Here is a 16550-nt window from a genome sequence, read left to right as displayed (position 1 = left end):
GAGCCAGACGGCGGGCGGGCAGAGAAACAGAAGGAGGCTTCCTCGCCTTGCAGTGAACTTTCACTACTTTCTCCCTGAGGGTCAGCAGAGAATCAATTAAAAAAAAATTTTTTTTTAACGTTTATTTATTTTTGAGACAGAGAGAGACAGAGCACGAACGGGGGAGGGTCACAGAGAGGGAGACGCAGAATCTGAAACAGGCTCCAGGCTCTGAGCTGTCAGCACAGAGCCCGACGCGGGGCTCGAACTCACGGACCGGGAGATCGTGACCTGAGCCGAAGTCGGACGCTTAACCGACCAAGCCACCCAGGCGCCCCCAGAGAATCAATTTAAACAGGTTCCTAATGGGTAATGAGTCACGATGTGCAAAGGGAATGGGGCCTCCTGTTTGCAAGCGGCTTGCCTGGGAGGAGAAGAAGCATAACCCAGTGGAGGCAGCAAAGATGCCCCGAAAAACTCATTTTCTCCACGTTTTCAGTTTGAGCGACTGCGATCTGTCTGTCCCACTCCATTAAATTCCAAGTAAGCTTGTCAGGAACAGCTCCAACCCAGAGGCTGGCCCAGCGCTGGTCTGGGGTGTGGAGGCAGCAGAAACAGAAGCGAGACTTTGCACATTCCGGGAAACCAGACCCCCATTCTAATCAGTGCTGTGACTGCAAATTCCAGGACGCTGGGGGCCTGACGCAGAGGGGCCCCTGCACAACGAGGTTGCTCTGAACCTTGCAGAGAAAAATGCCCAGGAGGGAGACAGGTATCACTTGGCTGTGGCCACGGCAGCAGAGGCTGAGGTCTAAAATAAACTTGAAAATCCTGTGCATCATCAGGGCCACCGTCTGCAAATCTAAGGAAGAAGGAAACGGAAGACACAGTTCTGGAGTCAAACTTCTCAAGGCCAAAGGCCCTTGGACCCCTCCTTGTTAAAATAAACTGAATTCACGGGGCGCCTGGTTGGCTGGGCTTCTGACTTCGGCTCAGGGCATGATCTCACGGTTCGTGGGTTCGAGCCCCGCATCGGGCTCTCTGCTGTCAGTGCAGAGCCCGCTTCGGATCCTGTGTCCCCACCCCCCCCCCCCCCCCCCCGCCTCTCTATCCCTACCCTGGCCGATCCTGCACACTCTCCCTCTCTCTCTCTAAAATAAATTTAAAAACATTTTTAAAAGTCATAAAAAAATAATAATACACTGAATTCACAAGGAGCCAGTTATTATTACTATTTTTTTTTTAAGGTTGCATGATGCACTCCCATGCTCCCTGTCTTCTGCACAGAAATAAAGAAATGAAATTCAGGAGAGTCCGGGGTGACCTATTTCTCTCCTCATAATGAAGAAAGGAGGAAGAGGAGGCGGAGCCTGGGAGCCTGGCCTCAATTTCCAGCCCACACTGGCGCTTCCAAATGCTGGCAGCCCCCCTTTCCGGCGCAGTCTCCCAGACGGCCGAGGGTGGGAAAAGCTCGCCTGACGCCAGCCCTCAGACCGCGAAGGTGCCCCCCAGCCCCACGGGGCCCTGAGCACGGAGCCGCCTGCAGAGGCCGGGCAGCGGATGATGCAGGGGTAAGGCGAGGGGCGCGCACACTCTGACCCTGCCCCAGACAAGCCTGAGCCCGAGCCCGCCTCTCCCGACCGACAACGGGCTCTGGGGGTGGGGGGGCACCTGGCCAGTTGGCTGCAAACCCCTAAACGTGCCGTCAGTCACAAGGGCGGCTCGCTGTTGCAGCTTCAACTTTACTAGCAAAGAGGTGCCTTTTCCAGAACAACGTGTCTATGTTTTCATGGCGCCTGTCATTGATCATTACTTTTCAGTTTCATCGGCCAAAAAAAAAAAAAGCCCTTCCCTGCGCACCGCGGTGAATGCTCGGGTCTGGTCAGTATTGCGGCCTCTGACAGTCTTTCCCGACCTATTATTGTCCGTGCTGGGGGAAAAGGGTCCGATCCATTCCACGGCACGATTTCCGCCCCCCCCCCCCCGAAGTCTCCTGAATGCCCAGCATGATGTGTCTTTTATTACCTTCAGGGAAACGGCTGACCGCTCAGTTCACAAAAACACTATTAATGTTCCTCTTGATAAGCATCTGGCTCCGGTCTTGACCTTCCCAGATTTGTCATTTGGGTTTTCTTCCTGCACCGACTGCTCCTACTTGTTATGTCTGGAGCGGCCAGGGCAGCTCTGCCTCCGTAAGCAGTGGGGCTGGGAGGCGACCGCGGAGTTGCTCAAGGGGCCCCCCCGGAACGCACCCCTCAGCGGTCATGGTTCCCCTCCCACGGCCCCCTGGTGGAGGAGGGTGGGCCTGGGAGCCAGGGGAAACCGGGAAGGCACAGGGAGGGATGTGACGGTGAACCAAGGCCCTCCATCCAGAAAGGGGACAGTTCCTCCCAGGAAGTACCCCATACCCATCTGTGATGAGCCCGATACAAGGAGGAGAAGGAGGGTAACTTGAGAAACCGAGACAGAAGCCACGGGGAATCTCTGGCTCAAGGAAGAAGTGAAAGGTGGGGCCTGAGACCCGAGACAAGCCACTTCCCCTCTCTGGGCCTCAGTTACCTCAGCAGTAAGATGATGAGGGGGTGGGCTAGACCATTTCCGACATCCTTTCCAGCTCCCAACAAAGTTATATGATCTAATAAATCTGAGAAGTGCATTTCCTGATCTCTTCCTGTCAGCATATAATTCCCATCCATATAGAATATTCCCGGTTTCCTTTAAGAGACAAAACAGATGAACATAGGGGAAAGGAAGGAAAATACTATAAAAACAGAGGGGGAGACAAACCCTAAGAGACCCAACAAACTGAGGGTTGCTGGAGGGGCTGTGGGAGGGGGGATGGGCTAAATGGGTAAGGGGCATTAAGGAATCTACTCCTGAAATCATTGTTGCACTATATGCTAACTAATTTGGATGTAAATTTTAAAAAATAGAATTAAAAAAAAAAACAACAGAGGCAGGCAAACCATAAGAGACTCTTAAATACAGAGAACAAACTGAGGGCTGCTGGAGGGGTGTTGGGTGGGGGGATGGGCTAAATGGGGGATGGGCATTAAGGAGGGCACTTGGGATGAGCCCTGGGTGTCATATGTAAGTCAGGAATCACTGGGTTCTACTCCTGAAACCATCACTAACTACACTGTATGTTAAATAACTTGAATTTAAATAAATTAAAAAATACATATATTGCTGTTTTCAATGCTGGCTTCCTGTGTCACGTGCTCTGGTTTCTTCCAATAGAACAAGCCAGGGCCACCTCAACAGTTCAGACTTTCAACGTGACTTTCCCGGCTGGGATTAGGACTCCCCGTCAGGGAGAATCGATACAATACAAAGTCTGGCCTTCCTATATCCACACAAGAGAGTCTGATGTGGCCATAGAATGGACTAAGGCACCGGCACATGCTACAATGTGAATGAGCCTTGAAAACATTATGCTAAGTGAAAGAAACCAGTCACCAAAAACCACATGGGGTGCAATTCCATTAGTAGGAGATGTCCAGAACAGGCAAATCCAGAGGGACAGAAAGCAGATTTAGTGGTTGCCTAGGACTGGGCAGAGGGAAAGTATGGAGTGTGTGCTGATGGGCACTGGGTTTCTTTTTTTTTTTTTTCCTTACGTTTATTTAGTTTTGAGAGAGAGAGAGATGGCACGGAAGGGGCAGAGAGAGGGGGGGGACAGAGAATCCAAAGCCGATTCCACACTGACAGCAGTGAGTCTGATGTGGGGGCTCGAACCCACGAACCATGAGATCATGACCTGAGCCGAAGTCGGACGTTCAACCGACCGAGCCACCCAGGTGCCCCTGGGTACTGGGTTTCCTTTGGGAGTGATGAAAATGTTATAGAATTCAACCACGGTGATAACTGCACCCCTCTGAGAATATACAGAAACTGTGAACCACACACTTTAAAAGGGTGAATTTCATGGCATGCGAATTACGCCTCAATACAACTACAATAAAAAAGAAAAAAATGTCATTTGTACCTTTTTAACTCTTTTAATGGGGCTACTAGAAAGGTGGATTTTATCTACGTGGCTCATGTCATATTTCTGTGTGTACAAAACGTTTGAATAAACATATTCTTCCCTTTGCAAAACAAACAAAAACATCCTGGCCTCCTCCTGCATCCTGGGCAGAACTGGATTATCTGGGAGGCTCAGTGCAGAGAGGCCTGGGCTGGGTGTCCAGGGACTCAAGTCCTCGGTCACAGCCTGGGTTGTGACCTCGGACCTTCACATGCCCTGGCTGGTCCTGGCTCCTCACTGAAAACAGTAGGGTCAGATAAGATGACCTAACAAACACAGGACCGCTTCCAGGTCAGACAGTCTGGGATCACAACTCTATCACTGGGTAAAAACCAAATTTTTGAAGTGTTCACTCTACCCCAAACATTGATTATCTCTTAAAAGCATCCACCTGAAAATAAAAATAACTTAAAGACCAGGGTGCCTGGGTGGCTCAGTCGGTTAAGCGTCCGACTTTGGCTCAGGTCATGATCTCACGGTTCGTGAGTTCGAGCCCCATATTGCGCTCTGTGCTGACAGCTCAGAGCCTGGACCCCGCTTTGGATTCTGTGTCTCCTTCTCTCTCTGCCCCTCCCCTGCTCATGCTCTATGTCACTCTCAAAAATAAATAAACATTATAAGTAAGTAAGTAAATAAATAAATAAATAAATAAATAAATAAATAAATAACTGAAAGACCAACCAGGTGATGTATTCAGTGAACAGAATGACTCACTGGGCATCATCCTGTTCCATTTATCTTACAGGTTTTCTTTTAGGGGAATTTCTTGTTGCCCGTCTCAACTTTCAGTGACTTAAGACGCTGCTAATTCTACAGCTGATGGCAACGAACACGGGTACAACCCTCTAGGAAGACAACTTGGCAATATACACCGAGGGGCATTAAAAAAGCCTTATTCCATCCGGTCGTCGCACTTCTTAATATCTGCCCTGGGCAATAGCCCTAGATACGAAAGTAACCAAGAGCATGAAAATGTTCATTTCAGTATCCCCTGCCACAGCAACCACAGCTCAGACAGACACAAAGCGGGGACTCGGTAACCAGACGCTGGTAATGCTCGGGACAGAGATGATGGAGACGCCAAACTGTGGCTCTTTTTGCCAGTTTTCTTTGTTCGCGATGTAATGAGACTATATTTATAATTTTTAAAAACTGATACGGTAAAATGTGTCATCAAATGTATGAATTCATGTCCTGAGACGTCTACAGAGTCCAGTAAGAGAAATAAAAAGGAAAAAGAGCCTTGATGCTAAAAGAGGGAAAACTTGGTATAGTCATCTCAAAGAAAATCTAACCGCAGCTTAAAAGACAAGGAAGCATCTCAGCCCCGATCTATCTGGCGTGTCCACCATGATATTTGTACTGGTTTTTTTTTTTTTTTCTTTCCCCTCAGCGAGAGCACTATAATTATAGTTCAGAGGCATTAATAATATGTGCTTAGAACTCTTGAGAGGAGAAATCAGTCATTACGTGCATGGCTTTGGGGTCATCTTCCAACTGAAAGAGATCATTCTTTTGGAGGGGAGATCATTTTTTTGGGGGGGGGCAGTTATCTTTAGCATCATTTTGGGAGACTAAGCCAAAGTACCCACTGCTTCTCAGCCTCATGGAAAAATCATGTGGATGGACCCTGTCTTCTCCCAAACACCCACTTGCTTCCAGCAGGAAGGTGTGGTTGACGTGGGAAGGGCCTCAGGATGGAGTCCACACTGGCTCCCCACTGATGAGCTGGGCAGCTCGTGAGTCATGTTCCCCTTAGGTGCCCGTTTCCCCATCTGTAAAGGGAAGGGTTGGCCTACGAGACCTGCAAGGCCCTTCCACACTCAGGCTGCACGCTCTGGGATTCGGTCCTCTCTACAAGGCACTCGGGGACTATGGCCAGCCCTCTGAAGGGAAGGAGTTGTTCTTGTCCACAAAACCCCAGAAAACATGAAAATGAGGTGCGGCCGTGGTCAGAGATGGGCTGTGGAAGCCCACAGTATTTTTCAGAGGACGAAGGACTGTCTGGCTGGCCAGTGATGGGCATTCCAAGGAAATGGCTGTGTCTGAGAACACCGCAGAACCACTCCCCCCCGCCAAACACACACACACACACGAAGAAATCAGGGCACATGGGTCCTTTCTCGACGGTCTCCAATCCTTGCCCTTCCTCCTGTGCCTTCTGTGCTGTTATCAGACTTCTGGGTTTCTCCGGTGAGAGCTGAACCCATACTGGGATCTAGTTTTCAGAACCAAAAATGTCAAAAGTGTCATATCTTGGAATACGGATTCATATATTTGATGAATTTCTCCAGCAATTTCAAGCTGGAGAACCTCAATTCAGGCCACTTTTTGGCCAGCAGATGTCCGACAGAAACTCAGCCTGAGGAACTCAGAACGCACGCCACAGGCTCCCTGGAGGCACAGTGGAGATGGCAGTATGCTCGGTATAATTAATTCCCAATTCCTAGTGGTTTGAGCCAAAGTGTTCTTCCCTTAAGAGCTGATGGTAGTGGACTTGGCCTTTGGCTTCCCTGAAACAGAGCATCAGTGCTTACGAATAATTCAGTCGCCCTGGCCAAGGGCTATCGTGTCTCAGTGGGATGGGGGGACACGCCCAGAGGAGACCCATGTCCTAAACACACAGGAAGCATATTACTTTTTCCACCCTTCTGGCTCCACCGCTTGGTACTGGTTGTACCAGGAGCCCCGGAAGAGTCCGGAAGTGCCAATTCAGGGCCCTAACTCCTTGCAGGTGCAATGCTCCAGGACTCCCAGATGACCACACAGCTTCACAGCCACTCTCTCCTCTGACTCTCACAGTGTCCCTCTGAGGTCTCCTAGGCAGCATCGTTATCCCCATATTACAGATGAGGAAACTGAGGCTGCAGGGAGTTCAGAACTCCCCCCAAAAGGTCCAAGCAAGTACGAGAACCCAGGTCTCCTGACACCAGGAGGTCACAAAGGAGACGGCGGGTCAGGGCTTTGGAGCAGACTCAGGAGACTTTGCCACACCTGTGTCGCGAACTGACAGACCAAGCAGGCCAAAAATCAGTCAGGCCAGGGTTGACCTGAACAGCACTATCGGTCCACTAGACCTAGTTGGCATGTATAAAACACTGCATCCAACAACCACAGCAGAATATTCTGCTGTTTGCATGGAACACTCGCCAAGACAGGCCACATTCCAGACCAGAATACACACCCGACCAAACTTAAAAGAACAGAAATCATACCAAGTATGTTCTCAGACCACAGTGGAACTGAACTAGAAATCGAGAACAGAACAGAAAAGATCGCTGGAAACCGCACCCCCCCCCCCCCCCGCCAATACTTGGAGATTCAGTAACAGTCTTCTAAGTAACACTTGAGGCAAAGAAGTCTTGAGGCGCCCGGGTGGCTCAGTCGGATACGCGTCCAACTTCCGCTCAGGTCATGATCTCACTGCTTGTGAGTTCAATCCCCGCATCGGACTTTCCGCTCTCAGCGCAGGGCCCGCTTCGGACCCTCTGTCTCCCTCTCTCTCTGCCCCTACCTACCCCACTTGTACTCTCTCTCTCTCTCTCTCAAAAATAAATTAAAAACATGGATAAAAAAGAAGTCTCAAAATGGTTTGGGAGTAAGACAGAGTTGGGTCCCAGTCCCAGCCCTGCTTCGTCCTGCCAGGGAGCCTTGGTCAGTTACAACCTACTGCTTGGAGCCTCCTCTTGTTTCCTGAGCCGGGAAGCGAGGACAATGCCATTCCCTCCCTGGGTGGCCCTAGTGGCCAAGGAGGCAGCAGGCCCCTAACTCAGGGTGCACAGTGTCCCCTCCCAGAGCGCACCCAGCGGCAGTAGCTCTTTGGGGGTCACTGTTTCTCCAGGGCTGTGACCCACCACCCGGCCGTCCTGGGGTCCCTGGGCCCCCCGGCTAGCTCACTCTGCCGGAGAAAACTAGACGTGACCGCTAGACGCTGAGCCTTCTCTCCTCCGTATCTGGCTGGCAGCCGCCTGCCTGGGCAGCCCCAACTGGCAGAACTCTGTGTCCATCCATCCCCACCAAGTGGTGACTGCCACCTGGAATAGTGGCACCGAAGACAGGGTTTCTCCCAGTCACGGGGTGCAAGATGACTCAAGTGCTAAATGAGCCGGTGAAATCTCACCCGAGACTATGTGAAAGGGAACCGTCCCGCAAACCTCGCCAAACCCTGAGAAGAAAACAGCTCGTCACACACACAGGCCTACCGTCTTCTTCTCAAGATCTGATTGCACAACTAATGAAAAAGATGTTTCCTGAGGCCTGAAGGCATTGCACAAGCCTCTGACTCACTTAGGGTTTATTCAAATCTGAAAACTATCAAACATTCCAGCCACAACAACGTGCCCTCCGAAACCACCATGTGCCCAAGGGCGCAGGATCAGCCCCCGGTGAGGGAGTGGGCCACGGTCACGTGATGCTGGGGAGGACCGTGTTCATGCAATGCGCTTACTTGACAATTTGTCCCAGGAATCTCAAATAATAGGGTACCCGGTAGGCTCCCACACTTAGATGTGGCAAATCTTTCCATGTGAGACGCTCCCAAAACAAGGATTATTCAAGAAGCTCTCAGGGCTTCTAAACACTGCCATCTCCTGAGCGTCACAAAGTCCCTCCAGGCAGGGTTAACAAGGGGACATCTGTAAAAGCTCAGGTGTCCCAGCTCTTCACTCAAGAGAAGTCACACAGGGGCACCTAGTGGCTCAGACGGTTAAGCGTCCGACTTTGGCTCAGATCATGATCTCCCTGCTAGTGGGTGCAAGCCCCGCATCGGGCTCTGTGCTGACAGCTGGGAGCCCGGAACCTGCTTCGGATTCTGGGCCTCCCTTTTTCTCTGCCCCTCCCCCACTCATTCTCACGCTCTCTCTCTCTCTCTCTCAAAACTAAATAGGAAGGAAGGAAGGAAGGAAGGAAGGAAGGAAGGAAGGAAGGAAAGAAAGAAAGAAAGAAAGAAAGAAAGAAAGAAAGAAAGAAAGAAAGGAAGGAAGGAAGGAAGGAAGGAAGAAAGGAAGAAAGGAAGAAAGAAAGAAGTAGAGAGAAAGAAAGAAAAGTCACACACTTGTCAAATGATACTTAGGCAAGGACCAGGGGGTTCACGTGGTAACAGGGACAGTGGCGTCTGAGTCCCTCTGCCCAGAGAAACTTTCAAACATATTTACCGGCAAATTCCAAGTCAGCTTCCAGGACACACGTCCCCCACCACCTTCCTTCTCTGCGAAGCCTTCTGTAACCCACCTGCCCACCTCACCCCCAGGAAGACATGATCCTTACAGCACTCCCCCCGCCGAGCTGACTCCCTGTTAGACGTCTCAAAAATGATGACTTTCTATTATTACAGCCAATGCCGATTGGGTCCTAGTAACGCAGCAGGTACACTTCTAAGCACTTCATATAATTCGAAGCTTCCACCCCCCAGCAACCCAAGGGCATATGTACGCGGGTACTATTGTTTTTATTATTATTCCACTGATGAGGAAACTGAGGCTTACAGAGATTACGTCACACACACGAAGTCCCACGTTTAGAAAGCGCTGCTCCGACTCCTGAGGCCGGGTATCGCGTGATCCAGCACGAAGTCCTTGAGATGGTGGGCTGCTAGCCTTACTCCCTTCGACCCCCTTCTGAGTACACAGTAGGTGTTCCATAAATGCTCTGAAGAAACTTAGAAATAGAATCCACGTCACTAATTCCAAACGCTAAATTCTGTACCCTCTGAGCAGCAAGTGGCCTGGCCTCTTCGCTGCCACTCATTCCCGTCTGGTGCTGTGTTATCCTAGCTGGTGACCATCGGTGGCTCTAGACACACGTCACCCAGCAGCACTGGGTCACACCAACTTCCCTATCACTTCTGGGGGCCTTTTGGAAAAGCATTTGGAATTGGTACACGTCTCAGTTCCTCTGTTGATGTTAATTCTATCTCCCTTTCTTTCTTTGCCTTCTTGCCTCCTTTCTTGCCTGCCAGCCTGCCTGCCTGCCTGCCTGCCTTCCCTTTTTCCTTCTTCTTTAATGGCAAGGAAGGTGGGAAAGAAAGATGAAATGACTCGAGAAGGATCCCACTCCAGCCCAGCCGTGGGGCCTCTGGGAAAAGCAGGGAGAGGCACCAGGTTCACTGGAGCTCACATCTCAGGGGTGGGCATGTCACCACGATGGTCAACCAGGGATTTTCCCCAGCCAGCAAAAGCTAACGTACAAGGGAACCAGGCCCAAGATGGGCCACGTGACCACGGGTTTTCAGATTAGTTTTCTTACAAGAATCACAGACCATTCCAGCTAGAAGGGACCTCAGAGATCATCTGGCCCAATCCCCTCATTGCTGAGGCTCTGAGATGTCAGGAGCTGGTCACCTGGGTGAGGTAACAGTCTAGGAAGGGTCAGAGCCAGGGGCCAGCCCGCCAGTCCCTCCACACCAGCTGGCCTTCCAAGGAACCCTCAGCCGCTGCCAAGCTTGATTTCTTCTTCAAACTAAGCCTGACCAGAGCTATTTATTCACTTGATATACAGGCCCATGGAAAGTCTGATCTCTCAATCCAAGGCACGAAACAGTGTCCAGGATCACACAACTCCAAATGGACTCAGAATCCAGCCCCGCAGTCCGGAGGCTGTCGGACGCCTGACCACAGTTAGCTCATGGTCCCCACCAGAATCGCTTACTGAATGCGGTTATTTTAAGCTCTAATGCAACCTATTTACAGCTCTTCTGGACGGAATGAAATAACTCAAACGCTTGGCTTTCGATACTGTTAATGTACTAATTTTGTGAAACTTTAATATTTTAACTCTTTAGCAAAACCGACAAGAGAATAAAGGCAAATAACCAACCGGAGAGAGCAAAGCCTTCTAAACCGTGGAAAAGACAGTTCTTCTTCCAAGCTGGTGGCTCTTTACCAGGAATGCACAGCCAGGCTCCACCTCATCGGGGGGGGGGAGGAGAGATTTGGGGGGCGGGGGGGGCGGGGACGGCGATGTTGGGACCGGGACCAGGACCAGAACGAGGACGGGAGAGCTCCAGGCTTGTCTGGGCTGCTGTTTGAGGTGGGGTGGGCTCTCCTGGGGTGGGTACTAGGGGTAGAAACGGAGTAGCCTGCTGCTTTGAGAAGTCTTTTTCAGGCCTCTTTCCTGGCTTCTCGTCCATTTTTAGCAGAGATCTGTAGTGCTGGCTAGTCTTTTGCAATGTCTGGGAATCCAGAGGGGACTTTCTCTCCCCAACAGCAGTCTGGGGCCGAGGGTTCTGGTTTGGATACATCTTTCTTCCAGCCCCTTCTGTTCTTTTGCTTTTCTGTAGCAAAAGTTGCACTGACGGCAACTGGGGCAACCATGTCCTCCAACTCTCGTGCCTGTGGAATGAGAGCTGGGAGGTGTCCTACATTTCATCTCAAGGCCATGGCCATCTGGAGCACTGTTTATTCCAGCTATTAGCCGCGGCTTAGCTGGAGCTGGCTTATAATCTTAGTTTCTCTGTCAACAGCACAGCATGGTGATTATGAATGCGCCCTGGACCAGATGCATGGGTTCAAGTCCTGGACAAGGAACTTCTCTGTGACTCTGTCTCCCAGTTGGGACACAGGGAAGATTAGAGCACACTCCTCACACGATTCTAGGCGGGTCAAATGGGTTGACACATGCCTGGCACAGAATAAGCCCTAAATATATGTTAGCCTTTATTATTATACTGTTATATTACTTGCAATTCCTTTCTCTGTTATAATTTCCTGACAGCAGCGAATTTTTGCTTTAAATGAATCCAAGCTGCTAGTGGTGAAAGACGAGAGATCTTTGTTCTCATACTTGGACACTTTCCCATCCAAACCCTGACAGCAGCATTGAGATTTTTTTTTTTAATATTTTTTTAATGTTTATTTATTTTTGAGACAGAGAGAGACAGAGCATGAACGGGGGAGGGCCAGAGAGAGAGGGAGACACAGAATCGGAAGCAGGTTCCAGGCTCCGAGCTGTCAGCACAGAGCCCCCACGCGGGGCTCGAACCCACCGACCACGAGATCATGACCTGAGCTGAAGTCGGCCGCTTAACCGACTGAGCCACCCCGGTGCCCCGAGACTTCTGAAATAGATGATTTGCCTTCACCTCCAGAACCATTTTTAGGAGACGCTGTTTGAACTCTTCGTTAAACAGCTTACAGATTAAAGTGCTTTCTTTTCAGTGGTGACACGTTCCCCCATCCAACCATCCACCATGACTCTAAAGAGCCGCTCAACTCAGGGCCCGCTGGTCTGCGGGCATTTCCTCCTGGCTCCCCGCTCGCTCTCTGCTCCAGACAAACCCTCCAGAGGATCTCGGAGATCATGGAGCCCGCTCCTGTCTCGGGAGCTCCTTCCCCACATCCGTGCACGGCTCCCTCCAACTCCAGGCCTCCCGCGATCACCCCAGCGAAAAGAGAGAGCATTCCCGCCAACCCTCTCGGCCAGAACTGGCTGCCAATTTCACCTCATTCAACAACGACGTCAAGTGACCTGCTTGCCGGCCGGGCTTCCACTGAATGAAGTCTTGGCTCCCAGGCTCCGGTCCGCAGAGGCACCTCTGGGAAGTCAAGGGCGGAGTGCTAGATGGCAGGAGTGGAGCGCGGGTGGGCACCAGATGGGAAAAGCAAGGCCTTCCATTAGGGGAAGTCTGGATGGCCCTGTGTCTCAGGCACCTCTTATTTCCTGATGCATTCACTTATTCATTCATCACCTGCCCACATATCTACCGGGTGCCTCCCGTGTGCCAGGCAGAGAAGCACACGGCGTCTGACACACCGCAGCGCTCAAGAAATACTTGCAGAGAGAAGGGTGAGAATAGCCTCGCCCCCTCTTGTCTCTCTCTCCTCTCAAGGCCGCCACCCACGCTCATCCTCCTGTGACTGTCCCCACGCCGGCTGTCTGGGAGCCTGCTGTGGGCCTGATGGCCCACGGACAAGGACCTGTTTCTCTCCACACGGCGACTATTAATGCCTCTGCCAACTGCGAAGCTCGCTAAGTGACTCCACGGGCAATAAATCAGGTGCTCAGACGGTGCCAATGACTCAAGACCCCGAGCAGTGAGACTACACGCAGGAACAGCTGGCTTGTTTTTGACAAAAATATGCCAGATGCTTTTTTCAATGTCGTCACCCCACACCCAGACTATTGCCGTGGCCCTCACTCCGCACCCTGGCGAGTTCTGCGCTCCGGTGCTAGGTGAGTCCTACGCTGGGATTTCTTTAAGCTGCCCCTGGTCCAAGAACATCCAAATACACAGCACAGCCGGCCTCTTCAGGCCCGGGACTCTGTGCCACCAGCCTGAGTCACTCTCGCTGCCCGCCCCTAATGTCCCCAGCCACACCAATCTATTCACCAGCTCCCAAGCAAGTTTCAGGCTTTGCCCAGACTGAGCAGGCCGCCCGGGATGCACTTCCCGGCCTTCCGGAAACTTCCGTCACCCTGTCTGACCTCTCTTTCTCAGCCTTGGGGTTGAGCACTAGGCTGGCACCAAGGAAGGCTGTCTGGGTTCAAATTCCAGCTGAGTGGCCGTGGGCAAGTAACTGAGCCTCAGTTCCCCTATCTGTGAAACGGGAATCTCACACCTGTGCACTGTCACAGCCATACCTCAGTCGCTGTTGGACCACTTCTCTCCGAGGGAAGTCTCCTGCCTCCCCCCTGGCTAGGCTCTTTCCTGAGGGCAGGCCGGGCTCCCTGCTCCTGTGTTGCTGGAATACACAACCTCCAATTTCTCCTCCACGGCTCTGGCACCTTTCTCTGCGTGGCAGCCAACCTGTGCCAGGCCCTAGTTGGTCATGTTGGACCATATTTCTCCAAAGAAAATCTAGACCACTTCCTGGCGCTGGGCTCCCCTGCCTCCCTCCCTCTCCATGCACTGCCCGCGGTAGGAGGCTGCGGCCAAGTGCGCTGCCAAGCACAGCCGGCCCGTCCCTACACCGCTGGATTGGCCGCAGCTGAACTCCGTATTGTTTTTCCACATGGTCTCTCCGCCTGGAGAAGCATCCCTCTGGAAGGTCCCGCGAGAGAGACAATTTCCCCACCCTTCGCTGGGTCACCGGCACCTCCCCAGCCAGGACGGGTCTCGCTGAGCCAGAAATGATGCGAAAGTAAGGAGGAGGGGTTCACTTCTTCATCCCTAACCGCCTCCCCCACCCCTTCCCCGCCTCAGATTCCGAGATCCAAAGTTCCGTTCCGCTTATTTAAAAAAAAAAAAAAAAAAAAAAAAGCGCCACTTTCATTTTTGTAGGATTGGCTCAAAACACGGGAAGCAGGCAGGCGGCCACGCCGCTGCAAAGTCTGCGGGGCTCAAGCGGTGCCAACCCAGCGAGATCATCTGGGGGAACCGCGGAGCGGGCGGGAACACCGTTCCTTTCAAATACAAAGTTACGGGAAAGTTTTCCGGGACAGGATCCATAATAAGACGAACGCACGCTTAACTCTAAAGGCGCCGGGGGGGGGTGGGGGGCCGAATGCAGAGAAGTAGAAGGAAGGCAAAGCGACAGAAATGAGTCCTGGCGGTCCCGACGCCTCGGGCACAAGGCACCTTTCCCAATCCCTCTCAACTCTACGCGCACGCTCCTGTCTCGTTTGTCCGCGTTCCCCCGGGGCGCTGTGGTGCCTCGCGGGGCACCCAGCAGCCGGCCAGCGGGCGGGACGCCCCGTCACCCTGGCCCGGGGCTGCCGCCCAGAGCGCGCGGGGCACCCGCCGGGCGCGGAGCCGGCCCCGGGCCGGGCGCAAAGCTTGGGTCCCCAGGGGGCCCGCGGAAAGTTCCCCCACCGGGGGTCCGGGGCCCGCCTCTCGCAGCAGGTGGGAGCCCCAACACCCCGCGACGCTTCGCCGCCCCTCGGCTCGCCCGGCCGGCCCGCCGGGGCCGGGATGGCGAGAGCGGGGAGCCCCGGGCGCGCAGGTACCTTGGCCGCAGGCGCCGCGCTGCAGGACGATGACCGGCGGCTGGTGCAGCCTCTCGGAGCGGCGGCTGGCGGCGCGCAGCTGGCACAGGTTGGCGTAGGTGTTGGCGTCGCTGCCGCACACCGGCTCGCTGCTGGCGCACACGCAGAGGCCGGCCTGCGAGCGCCGCCGCACCGTGGCCGAGGCGGGCACCCCGAAGGGCACCACGCACTGCAGCCCCTCGCCGCACGGGCCCTCCTGCAGGCCGCACGCCGCCCCCTCGGGCGCGCCGCACACCTCGCAGCAGCCGCACGCGTCGCGGACGCGGCCGCCTTCGCAGTGTGCCGGCGGCGGGGAGCAGCGCGCGGGCTCGCAGCGCTCCGGGCACCCGGCGGCGGCGGCAGGCGCCGAGCGTCCGGCCCGGGACGGCTGCGCCGGGGCGGGCGCCGCGAGCAGCAGCAGCAGCAGCAGCGGCGGCGGCGGGAGGCACGAGGCGCGCGGGGGCTGCATGGCGGCTCCGACGGCGGCGGCGGCGGGCTGGGCGCGGGCCGGAGAGCGGCGCCGGGGAGAGCGCGGGAGGGACTAGGGGGAGCGGGTGCGAGTGCGCGCGGCCGCGCGGCCCAGCCCATTGGCCTCGCGGCGGTGACGAGCCGTCTTGGGGACGGGCACGGCGGCCGGGGGGGGGGGGGGTGTGCGGACGGGGGGCGGGCGGGCGGCTGCAGCGGGGACCGCCCGCGGCGGGGGCAGGGCGGGCGCGCCCGGGCACGGCGCGGCTCGCGGGGCGCGGGCGGGGCGGCGCGCGGGTCCGCCCTCTCGCGGGGCTCGGTGTCCGGCTCCGCGCGCCCCTCCCGCCCCTCCCGTCCGCGGGTTCTCGCACGCCCCTCGCCGGCCTAAAACTAAAAGGGAGACTCTGCGAAGGGGAACCTGCGGCGGCCCCGCGCGCGCGCGCGCGCGCGGGCCCGAGGAAGTTCCCCAGATTGCCGAGCCGGGGACCCGCTGGCCCTCGGTCATGCGCTCCAGAGGAGGGGGGCGGGCACTTCCCTGGAATTGACCCCCGCGTCCCGCACGCGCGACCGTGACCGCGGTCCCGGTGCAGCCTTGCGAGGAAGGCGGGGCTGGCGGAGAGCCCGCGGCCAGACCCACGGTTACGTGAAAAAAGCAAAGAGCCGAAGTAATTAGAGTACAATCACTCGCGTCAGATTCCTTTGGAAAGTTGTTACGGGTGGGAGGCGTGCTTGTGCATGCACGGAATAGCTCCGGAGCGTAGACGCGAGAAGCTGGTAGCACCGGGGCGGGGGGGGGTGTGGGAGTCCCGGGTGAGAGAGGGGCTTTGTAGCGCCTGAGTTTTTCACCACGTGCATGATTATCTCAAAACGTTGTTATTACCTACAGGAGTTCATCTTTGATCTTCCACCTGAGAGTCTTCGGTGCTTCCTTTGGGACAGATGCAAGTCAAGGCATCACCTGGAGGGGCAGGGGCGACTCCGGAGGTGGATCCGCGCGTCCCGGTGGCGCCAGGCCCTCGGGCGTCGGCCTCCGGGCCCGATACTCAGCAGATGGACAAAGCTTACACCTGAGGCCCCGGGAGGAGACCGGTTCGCACACGCCCTGCCCAGGCAGAGATGCCGAAGGAAGGACGGGCAGGCGGACTGGGAGCTCTGACCTTGGGGTGGAGTAGGTGTG

At 54.6% G+C, this 16550-nt stretch overlaps 1 protein-coding gene across 1 annotated transcript in view; it reads right to left on the bottom strand.

Annotated features, from left to right (window-relative positions):
• The window catches only part of HTRA1 (HtrA serine peptidase 1), a 51473-nt gene extending 36096 nt beyond the window's left edge, over positions 1–15377 (bottom strand). Inside the window, exon 1 of the mRNA XM_042960478.1 lies at positions 14891–15377. Within this exon, the coding sequence (XP_042816412.1) occupies positions 14891–15377 (487 nt within the window). The remainder of the gene's footprint in view (positions 1–14890) is intronic.
• Positions 15378–16550: the final 1173 nt, after the last annotated feature.

This window comes from Panthera tigris, chromosome D2 (assembly GCF_018350195.1).
Source record: "Panthera tigris isolate Pti1 chromosome D2, P.tigris_Pti1_mat1.1, whole genome shotgun sequence".
NCBI lineage: Eukaryota > Metazoa > Chordata > Mammalia > Carnivora > Felidae > Panthera > Panthera tigris.
This window is presented reverse-complemented; position numbering and strand designations above follow the sequence as displayed.